Below are 16,900 nucleotides of genomic sequence, written 5' to 3' on the forward strand. Positions count from 1 at the left end.
GAAGTGTCCTTTCCGGCCAACTACAGAGTTGTCCTACTGATGAGTAGGCATTTTTTATTTCATCGGGGAATTCCCCTTGACGTTCGTAATGAACGCAAAAAATGTTTCTTATCGCGTATGTTTACCGGCGGAAAAAGTAGGCTACAATCGTGCGGTTTGCTAGCGCGCGCTATGAAGTGTCTTTCCGGCCAACTACAGACTTGCTACTCATGAGTAGGCCTAGTTTTATTTCATCGGTGAATTCCCCTTGACGTTCGTATTGAACGCAAAAACATTTTTTTATCGCGTATGTTTACTGGCGGAAAAAGTATGCTACGATGGTTTACTGTTTGCTAGTGCGCTATAAAGTTTCGTTTCCGGCCAACTAGAGTTGTCCTACTGATGAGTAGGCTTAGATTAGGCCTATTTTTTCATTGGGGCTTCCCCCTGACGTTCGTAATGAACGCAAAAAATGTTTCTTCGCGTATGTTTACCGGCGGAAAAAGTTGGCTACGATCGTTTTGTTGTTTGCTAGCACGCTATAAGTGTTATTTCCGGCCAAACCAGAGGTGTCATTCAACATAAATGTTATGTGCGAGAGTACCATTTCCGGCCATCTAGGGTGTAAATTACCAAAAATCGCTTTGCCACAGCCCCAACCATGGTGGGGCGGTGACTCAAGTACTTAGTGTCGGAATGAGTGATGATGAATCTTCCATTCTAAACACTAAAGCGTGGTTCCCACTAGCGACGCAACGCAAGGACGTAACGCAATGCAAGTGAATTGACCAATCACAAGCGATGGCTTATTCGCTTGCATTGCGTTTACGTCCTTGCGTTACGTTCTAGTGGGAACCAAGCTTAACAATTCGTGACTAGACACATTTAAACCATACACCTTGTGTAAGCGAGTCTGAATGTAGCCTAATGCGGGTGCAGGGCTAAGAAATATGACTGCACCAGATTGACATTTTTGTTTTTGTTCTGTAATTCACCCACTTTTTGATCGATCGTGCGGCCAAAACAAATGGAAGACTCTTAAATTATCGGCGAAAATACAGAGTTCCCTCAAATTGTATCAACAGATTTTGACAAAAACAGAAAGACAATTAATGCAGCAACTATTCAACGTCAGACTAGGCCTATAGCTAGAGTACGATGTTCGTACGTTACCCATGTTTACCAGCTAGGCCTAAAAACTAAGCCTAGCTAGAGGACATTCACAGCGAGCTATAGGCAGTACATTGTTTCTATCTTTTTATCATAATTTAACATAAAACGTACAAGACAAGGATTGACCTGGTTTAATGTTTTAAAAGTACATTATGTATTCTTTTTACAAAATGTCAAATTGTAGGGAATGGGTCTTTAAAGAAAATTACACATAAAATAATCACTTCTAGTAGTGGTAGGTTTGGCCTAGCCATTAAAAACATAGACCAAGAGGCTATATTTTGTCAAATAGATATGGATAGACAAAAGTAAACAGTAGACGTACAAGATTATTTATTGCTTGGTAGCCTTTCATACTGTACTACGATTGTATAAAACAAGCAGCAACTAGATTTTGAGTTTGTCACTTTTGTTTAGCTATCCGCACAGTAAACACCATGCACACAAGGTTAGAAAATGCGCACAAAAAACGATTATGCCATTATGAAATGAAGATAAGTTAATTAGAAACTAATTTTGTAGATTATCAAATGTTAAATGCAAGTGCGCACATAACTTTTTGTGAAACACGGCATTTTTAATCCAGAGAATGTTTGCTCTTGAATTAAACTTTTACGTGTCAATACAAATTATTGTTAGTTTTTAATCTATGATCAAACATTGAAATTCATGAGATCGCGCATGAAGTCATGTTGTGCAGTTCTCTGACATCATTGAAAAATAGGAGTGCACAAAGTCCATATGTTGACAAAGTTATGAAATGTTTCGATTACAAGGTTTAGACTATGAGATAAAGACACAAAAATGAAGAAAGAATAATATGGGGTAAAAAAAAAGATGATGAAGATGAAACAGGACAATCGCAAGGAGATATCCGCAAACAAACAATTAATAATGTTTATGTTGGCAGAAACGGATGCCGTATGAAAATGGCTTGTTGCCAGAGAAAAGGACTTTAAAGTTTATAAAATTAAATGGAATTTTTCACAAAAGGTATAAAGAACAAAAATCAAGTACCTTTAAAACGGTTTTCCTATATATTTGCTTCATGCTTTGTCTGCAAAAACATGCTCGCAACGTGAACAATGTCAACAATTTTGAAAATGCTCAAAATGACCTGATGAGCATTTTTTATGTTGAAGCGCACCTAAACTGTTAACTATTCTAAAAAGTTTCTCTTTGACTTGGAGCATACTTGTTTAAGTATTCATTGAAAATTGTTCCTAGTGTAACCCTCCAAATATACAAGACATAACGTCCGATAGAGGGCGGCAGAGAAAGGAAAATAAATAAGACGGAGCACATGTGTAGATATAAAGGAGTGAGAATAAAACATCCAAAACCACTACTGTATACATATTTGAAGTGTGTATTTTCATTATTATTGGAGTCCGGAACATAACATAAAATATCAAGTATATATTATATGTTATATTGGTGCCGTAACCAGGATTCTTGTATTACATCGGCAAGACTACATCGAATCGCTGTAGCCTGACTCAAAACATTCACACCACACAACACGGACTACGCCGCACGTTCGCCGTCTGTGGAGCCGTTCCGATACGGGTATACTCTTGTCAGAATTTCATTTTATTTATTTCCGATTGTCTACAATTAACGGTACAGTATATGATTTCATTCATACTTCGATCATCTTGTTACTGCAGTTACATACAGACATTAATTATTCGAGTACTGTGTAAGATTAAAACGATTGACGTGTTTGTACTTGCCCAGCCATAACCACGTGTGTAAGATCCTGTTCATTTATAGTTATACTGTACATCGACACACGTTGCATTTTTAATTGTTAGCAATGGCTACATCAAAAGAAGAGAATTTACCTAATAATATTCAACAGGATACCAAACAAACGCATCGCTCTGTTCCTGAATCTACAAGATGTGGTAGAGTTGTTAAATTACCGAAACGTTTTTTAGAGTAACGGTTACTCTACAGTTTCATTTATTTATTTCTTTATTTCTTTATTCATTTTTTTTTTGCGCGGATACAGATAAGGACAAGATATACGCAGAGGCTATGATTTTGCCGTGCGCGCGCATAATTTTTTTTTGCACAAGTGTTTGTTAAAGTAGAATAGATTTGTTTTATCCAGGTTTTTAGTTAGTGGTTGGGGGCCTCCTCCTGTTCCTGTTCAGTCATCGATCTACATTTACAGTCAAAATATGTTTTCATCAGCCTGATTATTCCAGAATATTTTGAGATTGTTTATTGTGTTTTTATTGATTATGTTTGAAGATGGCCTGTACTGTATGCTATTCATACAGTATGTATGTGTATGTTTTATTGATTGTCAGTTTATAGGGTACGCTGTTCGTATGGTATTTAGACAGAGAATGAGTTTGAATGAATGTTTTGTTTCGTATGCAGTTCATATGTTGCAGGTACAGGTGCTGATGTACGCTTTTCGTATATTATATGATTGGAGTTTTATTTCTATTGTTGCAGAGAGTGAAAGATTTTTTTTTGGAGAATGTAGAATTGGTGGAGAATTTTATTTTAGATTGAGACCAATCAGATGTTACAAAGTAACCTACCAATCAAGTTAGCAAGTTACCAATCACCACACCTACCAAACACGTTTACCAATTACCAATCCTTTGACGAGAATACCACTTGATGTTATTTAATATACAATGGCTACAATAACCTATATCAAACTATTCATAATATGGATTTCTAAATACTAATTTAATGTTCCGAATAATAATTATTTTATCATTTGAAGAAGTGGGACACTTCTCAGTGAGAGGGGGAATAATGTAACCCTCCAAATATACAAGACATAACGTCTGATAGAGGGCGGCAGAAAAAGGAAGATAAATAAGACGGAGCACATGTGTAGATACAAAGGAGTGAGAATAAAACATCCAAAACCACTATACATATTTGAAGTGTGTATTTTCATTATTATTGGAGTCCGGAACATAACATAAAATATCAAGTATATATTATATGTTATACTAGTAGTTATTTATGATCAAATATAAAAAGTCATAAAATCTAACTCTCCACTAATGTCATTAACAAAAGTCATATGCACAACGTCAAATAAATTTACATTCTATATAACATGATGACTAAGTTATGAAATTAATCTTTACTATTTATTTTAGAGAAAAGTCTCGATCAAAATGGCACAAAGAAAAGATTAAAAAAGGAACCCATCACAAGGGATATCTGTTGTAAACAATGAATATCACATTTAAAAGTCAATGATTATTTGTAAGATTGCGCTTTTGAATGCAGAAATAGACATAGAAGTGCAAGATGTAGTTTAATCCAGTTGGATGCAGTTCAATCCGATTGGATACAGTTTAATCCAGTTGGTTACAGCACTGCTGCTACTTAAATAAGTAATTACTTTAAATATAATTAATCCTACAAATGGTTATCATAGGAATATTTGATGTGTAGCTCTAGCACCAAACTTAAGTCGCCTTAAGCTTATGAAGATCTGTAGTAAGGCAAATCTCATAGATACTGATAGAAACATAAGCGGAACATTATACACTTAAAAACTAATTTCAATAACCAAGGCACAATATAAAGAATTCTTACCTTTATATGTCTTGATGACATTTCATGCTCCATCGGGTTTAAATATGCATTTTGACAATGGCCGCAATCCTTGAATACAAAGGATAAAAACATTAATTTTTTTACTCAGATGTAAACGGAAGAAATACTGGGATAATGAAAATTAAACACCCAGTTTCATAGGCAATTACAACCCTTTTTTGGGGTAAATAACTAAGCCTGGATTGGCCCATGAACAATAACAAGATGAGTATTTCCCTTCTGAGATAGCTAGAGGTTATTACAGGGGTGCTAGCAGGTACCACATTCTAAATATTGTTATTGCTTCTTTCATAGCTGTAAAGAAGTAGCAGTGGTAACAAATATTGATATTGAACCTACCGTACAGAAAAAATTTTTTACATCATCTTCTGTGACTTCTTCAGATGTTGATTGATCAAGGTCCCCCGTTTTCACAGGATTTGGTTGCTCCATTATCTGATGTGGTGGTGGAGGAGGTGGAGGTTTCTTTAAAATGTTGTCTAAGGTTTGAGGATCTGCAAAATTATAAATATTTTGAGCTTGTGCTCTTGCGTTAGACTTCTCCTGCTGTGATAATGCATCAGCCTGAAATGAGTACTTTAATAAGACATTGTAATATCTATTTGGTCTGAATGATTACCTGTTTGCCATGAAGACTTTGGTTGTTGCAAAACAGATGCTGGAGATTGCTGTTTATTTGCATTACTATCAGATCTTTGATGAGAAGCATTTCCATCAAATTCATGTTGCAAATTCTTGTTTTGAAGTTGTGGCACTGTCTGTAATGGTTGTTGTGGTAATGATAATGGAGGTTGGTAGAAATAAACTTGTTCAGGTTTCTCTTTAGGGTTTTGTTTGGTTGTTGGTTCTTTAACAGCTTCCTGTTTTGAAGTGGTTTGTTGTCCAACTGACTGTTCTGATCCTGTCTGCTTTGTTTGGGGGAGCTTTGGTCCAATCAATTTTTCAGGAACTTTAGGTCCAATAAATGCTGGAGTAGGCTGTTGTTTGTCATTTGACTTATCATTTAATTTCTGTGATTGTATTTTTGTTTCACTGTGTTGTTGAGTTCTGTCTGTTATCTGAGGCTTTGGTTGCTGTACCATAATTGACTCCTGATGCAAGGATTGTTTGTTTTGTGATATTGTATGTTGTTGGTTAATTTGTTGTGATGGTGTAGGTTGTTGGCTAATTTGTTGTGATGGTGTAGGTTGTTTGTTTGATGATGGAGGTGTTTGGTACCTCTGTTGTGATACTTGAGGTTGTTGGTTAAATTGTTTTGATGGTGTAGGTTGTTTGTGTGATGGAGGTGTTTGGTACCTCTGTTGTGATACTTGAGGTTGCTGGTAACTCTGCTGTGGTGTTGGAGTTTGTTTTTTACTCTGTTGTGATACTTGAGGTTGTTGATTAAATTTTTGTGATGGCGTAGGTTGTTTGTTCGATGATGGAGGTGTTTGATACCTCTGTTGTGATACTTGAGGCTGCTGTTTAAATTTTTGTGATGGCATAGGTTGTTTGTTTGATGATGGAGGTGTTTGGTACCTCTGTTGTGGTACTTGAGTTTGCTGATAACTCTGTTGTGATACTTGAGGTTGTTGGTAACTCTGCTGTGGTGTTGGAGCTTGATTTTTACTCTGTTGTGATAATTGAGGTTGTTGGTCAAATTGTTGTGATGGAGTTTGTGGTTTCTGCGATGATGGAGGTGTTTGGTACCTCTGTTGTGGTACTTGAGGTTGCTGGTTAAATTGTTGTGATGGCGTAGGTGGTTTCTGTGATGATAGAGGTGTTTGGTACCTCTGTTGTGGTACTTGAGATTGCTGATAACTCTGTTGTGATATTTGAGGTTGCTGATAACTCTGTTGCGGTTTTGGAGTTTGTTTGTTACTCTGTTGTGATAATGGGGATTGTTGGTTAAATTGTTGTGATGGCGTAGGTTGTTTGTGTGATGGAGGTGTTTGGTACCTCTGTTGTGATACTTGAGGTTGCTGATAACTGTGTTGTTGTGTTGGAGTTTGTTGGTAACTCTGTTGTGGAGGTTTTTGAACAACTTTTTCTGCTGGTAGAGGTTGTTGGTAACTCTGTTGTGATGTTGGAGTTTGTTGGTAACTCTGTTGTGGAGGTTGTTGAACAACCTTTTGTGTTGGTGGAGGTTGTTGGTAACTCTGTTGTGATGTTAGAGTTTGTTGGTAACTCTGTTGTGATGTTGGAGTTTGTTGGTAACTCTGTTGTGGAACAACCTTTTGTGTTGGTGGAGGTTGTTGGTAACTCTGTTGTGATGTTGGAGGTTGTTGGTAACTCTGTTGTGATGTTGGAGTTTGTTGGTAACTCTGTTGTGGAACAACCTTTTGTGTTGGTGGAGATTGTTGGTAACTCTGTTGTGATGTTGGCGGTTGCTGATCACTCTTTTCTGTTGGTAGAGGTTGTTGGTAACTCTGTTGTGATGTTGGAGGTTGTTGGTGACTTTGTTCTGATGTTGGAGCCTGTTGGTAACTCTGTTGAGATGTTGGAGTTTGTTGGTAATTCTGTTGTGATGTTGGAGTTTGTTGGTAACTTGGTTGTGATGTTGGAGCTTGCTGGTAACTATGTTGTGATGTTGGAGCTTGCTGGTAACTATGTTGTGATCCTGGAGCTTGTTGGTAACTCTGTTGTGATGTTGGAGCTTGTTGGTAACTCTGTTGTGATGTCGGAGCTTCTTGGTAACTCTGCTTTGATGTTGGAGGTTGTTGGTAACTCTGTTGTGATTGTAGAGTGTGTTGGTAACTCTGTTGTGGAGGTTGTTGAACAACCTTTTGTGTCGTTGGAGGTTGTTGATAACTTTGCTGTGATGTTGGAGCTTGTTGGCAACTCTGTTGAGATAGTAGAGGTTGTTGGTAATGCTGCTGTGGAGGTTGTTGAACAACATTTTTTGTTGTTGGTGGAGGTTGTTGGTAACTCTGTTGTGATGGTGGAGGTTGTTGGTAACTCTGTTGTGATGGTGGAGGTTGTTGGTAACTCTGCTGTGGAGGTTGTTGGTAACTCTGCTGTGGAGGTTGTTGGTAACTCTGCTGTGGAGGTTGTTGGTCAGCGTTTTGTATTGGTGGAGGTTGTTGGTAATGCTGCTGTGATGTTGGAGCTTGCAGGTAATTCTTGGGTACAGGTGGAGTATTATGCTGTTGAGTTTTATTTTCCTGTTTGGTTTGTTGCTGTTGTCCTCCATACGTATTAGTGTTAGGTTTCTTTCCTGTCTGTAGATTTTTAACTTTTTGACCAACTTTTTTAATTTTAAATGGGTCCATCATCAAAAGTGAAGGAGGCTGTGCTGGAGGTGGTGATGGTGGCAGGGGTGGTGGAAGAGGCTCTTCTGCATCTGGTGGAGGAGGTGGGGGCTGTGAAGCTTCAGGTACAGCAGTTTCAGGAAGTGGTGGTGGAATGTCAGCTACAGCTCCAACATCACCAACCATGTATTGGTTACTTTCTGCCACAGTGCCAGAAGTTTGGTCTCCAATTGTTCGCCCACGACCTTGGCCTACAACACTGGTGTAACTTCCAGCACCTCTGCCTCGATTTCCGCCTCTGCCTCGAATTCCACCTTGATTTTCTCTTCCACGAGGAGCTCCTTTGCCTCTACTACCCTGCCTTCCCCAAGAACTTTCTTGACCACCAAAATTCCACCGGTTTGAGCCTTGATCTCTTTGTCCATAAGATGAATAAGACCGCTGTTAAATAGAATAAAGTGATTTTAAACTACAAAAACTGCACTAATAATTATCAAAACAATTATCCTGTTAGTACTGTATCATAGAACAGGATTCTTGGCAGCATGTGAAGAATGGTGGTATTGTACTGTAGGTGATCACAATATCAATAATAAATTTCAAATGGGCTATGTTCTAAAGTTTGTAACCTCAAAACAACTCAACATGATGTTCTTTCTGAACAACCAAGGTTTGGAAAGATTAGTATCTACCGGAGAGAATTACAAATTAAACTGACCATTGAGTATTCTTAGGAATATAAAGCATGGAATATTGATGATTTTGCATTTATTTTGTTGTCAGAGAGTGAGACTAGATCTGAAATTTAACTGTTACAATTCATTGAACCAGGAATTAATAGCAATGCCCTACAGACCTACAGTAGATGTTTTGCTACTCATTCGGGCAAACACTGCAGGAAGAAGAACTTTGGACGTTTAACTAGCCTATTGTATTGTAGGTCATGATGTTGGGAAAAAGGCCCAGTGATATTCAGTAGTTGGTAAAAATATTAATGGCATGGCATGATAAATATACAGTAGATGGTTTTACTTGACTATATGGATCCCGATACCCATCATAGCTGGACTGGCTGTATCCTTGATAAGAGGTTCCATAATAATCAGCCTGGTATGAATCTTGGTAGGAATATTGCAGTGCTTCATTCCTATTTGATGCATACTGTGCAGCCTCCTGCATTAGTTTCTGTATCTCTGATTCATAATCCATTGTGATAAATCTACAAATAAATACATATAAAATGAGATTAGAGACCGACCTTGATGCACACTTTAGTAACATATCAATAACATATCATTAATCCTACAGTAATATCACTTAGGAATACTGATGGTTAGTGTAATATAAATATTAGTGTGAAACTACAGTATGTTTTATAAACCGATCTATTGTAAGAAAAAAAGAGAATTGTATTTGCTTTAAAACAGTTGCAAAGGTTATAAAACTTTTTTACGATTTTGGCCGTTGAACAAAGTTGTAAACAAGCTTTACATACAAGGCCTGATTATCTGGGCCTGATCATTCATGTTTTCAGACAAAAATACAAATATGAATGAAGGTTTAATTTTATTTATTTTCCTTGTGGATATTTATTATTTGGTCAAGGAATATATATAATTGCTCAAATTAAATTTTTTATTTTTTTTATTGTACATCTTGGTATGTTATCCTGTTTTAAATACATAATTACATCCAATTAGAATGCGCAATGCACTTTGGGTTGTACTGTACATTATACTTGCTGATGCAGTATATAACCACCTCCCACATAAGGCACAAAGATGCCATGTGGGGCACAAGTTACTGCTATTTTATATTATATAACACCTAAATAAATTCCTGTCATTTGATTGGACGATTGTGGGTCACATGGCGTGCAATAGTACGCACTATTAAACGATCGCGGATGAATAAAAATCTAGTACACAAATTATCCTATGATATGGGACAAAAATATTCATACCATGTAATACATTTTTAAATAATACCGATTGAGATTTAAACAAATGATTAAAATTGTATTATTTGAATTTCTATATTTAGAGGAATTAAAGTTATAATTAACTAAATCATTATGGGGTCAGATATACCAATTTGAGGTTAGGTAAAGGTCAAATCATTACGTTAAATGTGTTATATAGTTGCAAGTGAATACAACAATTGTCAGTTATTAATAATGTATCCTTTATTAAAATACATAAAATAAACAATGGCCACTTAATTAATAATAATTCGTTAAATACAAAGGACGGCTGATGTACCAAACAGCGGTAACTGTGCACCAGTTTGCGGTACCCAATTTGCAGTAATGCTTTTAATTGATATGCCGCTAGAGTTTGGTCACATGACTGAGAATGTTCAACTTTTAAACTTTAAAACAAGATCGTAGTGTTTAAAAGCATAAATAAAACGCAAACAATTCATATTTAATATTAATTCTTGTTTATTATGTTTAAAATTAATTGAAAATATCTTTGCATTTACATATTTAATGTGATAATAATAAAAAAATATTAATTAAAAACCAACCTACTGTACCACTAATTGGATTAGGCCACATGGCTGGTCCAATTAGCGGGTTTTTCTTCTACATCCCATAATAGTAAGACAATCGTACAATAGAATAGTCCATGGGGTATTTTATTTATTGAGTTATTGTGAAATGCAGTTTGTAGGTATATCACGTCACATGTGACTTACCTACATGTACAGTAAGTGGAGGGTACCCCCTTTCTTCAGTTCGCGCTAAAGACATGAAATTGTCCACATGGGGTCAAGAGGTCATTCATTGTTTTGATGGCTAGCGATGAAATAGCTTAGGGATTATAAAATAACGCCGTGGCTAAAGATACGGTACCGTATCCTAACTTGCTAAAGGTACGGTAAAATTGCATTACGTCATAATCAGCCAATGGGGTGCTGGTACGTGTGTGACGTCATCGTATAAGGGCTTGGGATTTTTTTTCATATCGCAAAAACAGTGATCAACCGGCGGCTTAACATTTTCTTTATGCTTCATTTATTGCTATTATCCCCGTCGTGTGACAAAAACTAAATGTAGCTTAGGCCTACAGTACGTCTGTTATTATTGATAGGCCAAAACATGTTGATTCTGATTCTAGAATTACAGAAATTTACCGTTTCAAAAGAGGCCTACTACGTACTATAACCATGCTACAGTATATCCTATAGCCTAGTCTCGGTAGGCCTATATGAGTTTGTTTGCCAGGCTGGGGACAGCTGCATGTGTGCGCTGATTTCTGTGACTAAGACCTTGGGCTAGGCCTATTGTCTAAATCATAATATTTGAGGGCCCCTTTATTGTCCGCATTTGCTTTGGTTTATGGTCACCATCTGTAAACAAAGTTTATTAAGAAATATATGCCTAAATAGGCCATTTGGAATATAAGTTGTCCATAACGAAACAATGCTTGATAGATAATTTATGACGTGTATTTCTTACAAAATAATCAATTTTTCTTTAGATATTCGATGTCGAAGACTTCTGATTTTGTGTGTATGCAACGAACTGACGTGCGCGTGCGCAACAGGATCTCATGTGATCTCGAATGATCACCGTAGCGAAATAAAACCCTCATAGTATGGACAAATTCAGAACTAGACGCAACACAATTTCTAATATTGAATTATAATTCCTTTACTTCTAATTTGGCTATCAACATATTTCTACTACAGTGTATAATGTTGTATAATGAAATAATATTTGAGATTGAGTACATGTTTTAAACGCTTTATGTAACGTCCACCAACCACATGATCTTGCTCTATTACCGCATCGACGATTCAACATTGCTAGGTCTAGCCCCGAGGCTGAGTTACAGAATCACCAGCGCACACATCCATGCAGCCTGGCGATAGGCATTCTCTACAGACGCGATGTGAAAAAAAATTCAAAGTCTTATACGATGACGTCTGATTATGACGTAATGCAATTTTACCGTACCGTATCTTTAGCCATGGCTATAAAATAAACGATTGTAACTTTGAAAGAAAATATTAAATTAAAGGTACTCTACTACTAACATAAAAAATAAATAATATAAATAATAATAAATTACATTAATAAATAAATTAACCGCTAATTGGTACATCTTCTACCCTGATTCTTTTTAATTAAAAATGTTAAAACGGTTCAAAACGCACCCCATACAAATTAGCACAACAAATTAGACAACAACCTACCACCTACACATTTAACATGTATTTATTTACCTAACTTCTATTTGGCAATTTTCATTTTTTTTTTTAATTTGCTATTTATTTGGTGAAAACAAATCGGCGACCTTTTGCAAAAACAAATTTGACCTTCCTTACTTAGGAGGCCTACTAGTCTAGATAAGATTCGGTATTCTTTTTTTAGTATAAAAAGTACTGTAGTGTAGCCCTGCCAACGCGGCGGCTGCAGTTTCGCACCACACCGTTATATCTTTGATTTCTCACCTAAAGTTTCCTTTTTCACACTCACAACATAATATTTATGTAAAATGTTTATACGATTCGACCACTTACGAAGAAATTTTTTTTAAATAACAATACTTTTCAAAACATTTTAAACGATACTGAACTCGCTGTCAACACACTGCGAAATGTTCGCCATCTTATATTTATCACTTATACTTATCACTTGACAGAATGTATGCTTCATTTTCCCCAAAAAATGTAGAAACTATAGAGGGCAATGTTATAAAATCGGATTACACATATAGGCCTATTTAGTTTTGAAAGGCAAGAAATGTTTTCAGCTGGCGAAATAGAGGTTAAATTAATATTCCATTATTAGTATTATTCATATTAATAGGTCCTATCAAAGAAAATTTTCTCGGTCACTAATCAATACATTCACTAAAACTATTTTCACGCTGCTGTTCTAGCCCGCTACGTCCCATTAGAAATACTCAATCAGAAGCTAAAGCAAGCAGCAGTTATAGTTCTAAGGACAGACAGTTTTGTGAAAATGGAAACTCCACTATGATTTATTGATTCCAGCTGCTACAGTAGACCCAAAAAACGTCTGGGAAAGAGTCTATTATATTATTAGGACATGCCATGCTAAAATTACAAATCCCTAAGCATTTCTGGTATATTCACTGTCAGATATTCATTGAATTATTATCGAAACAGTCCATTAAAGTTTGTGTTTGTAATAGGATACTTCACAATTGAAATATCTAGGGTGATGAAGTGACCTCCAGATTTGACCTTAGCAATAAAATTAACTAAAGTGACAGAAATTGAGTATTCACTTCTGTAACAAAAAAATAATATTTATTCACATATAAAAAAAGAAAAGAAACCCAAAAACCATTGTCTGACAGACAATTTAAAGGGGGATTCTGGGTTTAAAATTGCTTTTAAATATCGTTTATTTATTAAAGATGTATTGTCCCTTTGACTAATTCCAAAAAAATAAAAAATAAAAGATTTCGAAAAAAGGTGGGTCATTTTGAAGTATCATAATAGTTATTAACTATCACCAAAAATTTTTCGAAAAAAAAAACATTTAAGTGAAATACAGACGTTTTTTTGTTAAAAAAAATAACGTTGACTTCCAGTCAAAGTTTTCAATCAAAACATATCCCATAATGAAACGCGCTTGTTTGGCTACTCTGTATGCATAATCATAAAACTTCCTCATGATCTGTGTGAAAATACCTTCTTAACCGTGACGAGTTGTAAACAATCCTAATTTAGCATATGCATAATGCGTACTCATGGTTTGAAATCTTTGTTTACTTTCGCTCGTGACGATTTTCCAGATGAAATGTAATCAAACTAATTTATCTGTTAATTACGTAAACTTGTTGTTTTTGGCTCAAATTTCGACTTAAAGTGAATAACTTTAATATTACTTTGATATGGCCACTTTAAATTTAGAATATTTTGACCTTAATTTTTTTGTGTTTCAAGGGACAATACATCTTTAAATAAAAAATATTATAACAATATAGACATGTCAGAATGAAGAAATAATAACGAGAAATTAAAAAAATAAAATTTCATATACATTTTAGGGTAAATTCATGGAAAGTCTGTTTTTCAGCAGCTTAGGGAAGCTCATTAATATTCATGAGATATTCACAAAATCACGTCATCAGTGGATTCCAAACTCGCGACGTCATGTACTGTACGTTGTGTTTGTCAACTAATTTACATCTTTCAATCTTCCCTGTCAAACGAGGACCACCCGATCATTGTGAAATACATTATTTGTAGATTTTCTAAGCTAGGCCTAAAGCGTAATAATAACAGTAGTAGCAGCATATATTTATTTGACATTTAATAAAATACAAAATTTAGTACAGATTACGGAGTCATAAATTATTATTATTAGTATTATCGGCTTCACGTACTAGGCTAGGCCTAGCCTAAATCATTTTGACTAGGGATTAAAACGCTAAAACATTGGGACCCATCATGGGCCTAGCTAGCGTACTACTAAACGATTGGCCCATAAATAACAAAACTCAGTGGATTCCAAACCCATCCTATCAACCATACTCCTAAACAATCTAAACCTAAAACATTCTACAAAATCGGCTGTAAATATCGCCGTCCGCACGTATGGTGTCCCGATCGTCTAAGTAGGCCTAAAATAGGCCTAGTTTACTCTCCAAAAAAGCGGATATACTACTGCATCAAGCAAGTAGACCAGGTAGTAGGAAGGAGACCCGGCCCAGTTAAAAATTGAGCTAGCTAGTGTGTAGTAGACCCTATGCGAATTGATACTACCAGGCCTTTTACTAGGCTACACTTCTTAAAATTAGCAATACTTATGTTTACAAATATTCCACTCTCTCATTCGAGCTATATTATCTATACCATTCCGGTAGGTCGAGTCGACCTTCAATCAAATACTGTACATCGTTCATGTTGTAATTATAGACGGGGTATACTCGACCCGACCAGTTTGGTATTGTATACTGTATCTGCTTATCACGTGACGATGCCAGGCATGGGCAGGTAGAGCACGTGTATCGTCGTCTCGCTCTCCTCGCTCTCTCAGCAGGAATGTATACGTTACGCTTCATTGATTTTGAAGGCTTTCCCTAAGTCAGTGCGAAAATCGGCAAACGTAAAGTGCAAACATATCTAATTTTTCACTGTTTTGATGAATTTTCATAGAACATTTACTTTATAAATGGGAAGACCGACTAAAATTACATCAGATAAGTATAATTTTACAAAAGTAATTGATATGGTTAATGATAACGAGTCGTCGGAAGATTGACCATTTCACGAATTTCCTATTCTGTAACACAGTGTCATATCGCCGTAGCTGCACTTGTAATCTGGCCTCATTTCACAGCCTTCGTTCTGCTTCACTGGGCGCTTATATAAATTGAAACTTTTACCGTTCAAGAGACAAACAAATATATTTTACATTTTTTACTATTCATTTTAAACCCGGAACCCCCTTTAAGTATTTGTTTGTTGCTTTAAATTACATTTTTTTCAGGTAAAATAACTATTATGTGACAATAAAATGACACATTCAAAAACAGTTGAAATAAAAAATATTTTTCAATAAGCGAGCAGCGTTTTTTGTAAGAAATATTTCTTGTTTAATAGTGAGATAGCAATATTTGCTATGATCATGGATTAATCCATGCTGTGTACACTGTGTTTTACATATTGAAATTGAAATACGGTTTATGATTTTTAAAACTATGAATTGTTTTTTAAAAAATAAAATGTTTTTTGTACGGATTCATATATCGTCGCCGTTTTGATATGTACAGCTGGTTCTTTATAAAAACCACTCTCTGCAGTTTAAAAATAAAAACAGAAAATAAAACATACATTGATTTCTGGCAATTTTCTGATTCTAAAATGGCCACAGTTATATCGAAGTATTCGAGGAAAAGGAGCTGTTTTGAAAGGCATTTTTTATTGTGATAAGGTAATTTAAAGGTGGTTAAATCATGGGAACATGTTAATTAATGGCCCAAAATTGTATGATGTGGGTGTGTGAACAAAATTAGGTGAGAAATCGAAGATAATAACAGTGTGGTGCGAAACTGCAGTAGCGCCCTACTAACTACTAGTAGAGAGAGGAGGCTAGGCCTGTACTAATAGTAAGCAATCTTCCCTTGTTGGCGCCTCTACTGTGACTCAGGGAAAATTTTCATTTAAACATTTTGTTTAGCAATATTGCTAATCAAACTGATTTTTAAGTCGAGAAACATAGTTTTGTATAGTATTTTTTGCTACACAATTTTCAAAATGTGTAGCAATAAGGTTGTTTTGTATAGCTTTTTGCTATGCTACACTGGCGAAAATGTTCCCTGTGACTATGTAGACCTGTAGCTTGACCGGCTAGGCCGCTCTTCCTCTAGGTCTAGTAAGCTAGCCTGGGCCTAGATAGTAGTAGTCTAGGCCTTATTCTCTAATCTTACTCCATCCACCCACCAGGCTAGGACAATCCTCTGACTCATCACACACGATGCGCACCACCAATTATATTGTTTCTGCATTTATGTTTTAAATAATACTAAATGTGTTTTACCTGTTACACAGATACTAAGCCAAAGTCTAATCGTGACTACACATAATATACAGTTAGTTTTCTTGATTGAAGAAAGATAATTATGAATCATACAAAAAAGACGCCGACGATGATCGCAAAAGATGCATAACATGTGTTTAAATCCGGGATATCGTTGCTCTCTGCGCGCATGCGTATTTTAAGAAAAACATTGAGGGCTCCCTTCTAGTTTATTTTTTTGTGTGTGAATCATACTAATGGTAATTACAACCAACTCCTTTCAGGTAGCCTCCTTGGCGCAGTCGGCAGCGCGTCAGTCTCATAATCTGAAGGTCGTGAGTTCGAGCCTCACAGGGGGCACCATTTTTTTTTTTTTTAAACTTTCATGTGTTTTAATAATTAAATA

The 16,900-nt window shown here is 35.8% G+C and overlaps 1 protein-coding gene and 1 non-coding gene across 2 annotated transcripts in view; one reads left to right on the forward strand and one right to left on the reverse strand.

The window, feature by feature from the left end:
* LOC140063671 (uncharacterized) overlaps positions 1-16,640 on the reverse strand; it is a 34,039-nt gene extending 17,399 nt beyond the window's left edge. The window contains exons 1-5 of the mRNA XM_072110122.1: positions 16,516-16,640; positions 9,021-9,207; positions 5,378-8,429; positions 5,098-5,252; positions 4,738-4,806 (exon numbers count right to left, since the gene is read on the reverse strand). Of these exons, the coding sequence (XP_071966223.1) occupies positions 4,738-4,806; positions 5,098-5,252; positions 5,378-8,429; positions 9,021-9,197 (3,453 nt within the window). The 5' untranslated portion in view covers positions 9,198-9,207; positions 16,516-16,640. The remainder of the gene's footprint in view (positions 1-4,737; positions 4,807-5,097; positions 5,253-5,377; positions 8,430-9,020; positions 9,208-16,515) is intronic.
* A 141-nt stretch (positions 16,641-16,781) lies between these two features.
* Trnam-cau (transfer RNA methionine (anticodon CAU)) lies at positions 16,782-16,854 on the forward strand. The gene has a single exon. It is a non-coding gene; the product is annotated as a tRNA-Met (tRNA).
* The last annotated feature ends 46 nt before the right edge of the window (positions 16,855-16,900 follow it).

Source organism: Antedon mediterranea, chromosome 1 (genome assembly GCF_964355755.1).
Source record: "Antedon mediterranea chromosome 1, ecAntMedi1.1, whole genome shotgun sequence".
Classification (NCBI taxonomy): Eukaryota; Metazoa; Echinodermata; class Crinoidea; order Comatulida; family Antedonidae; genus Antedon; species Antedon mediterranea.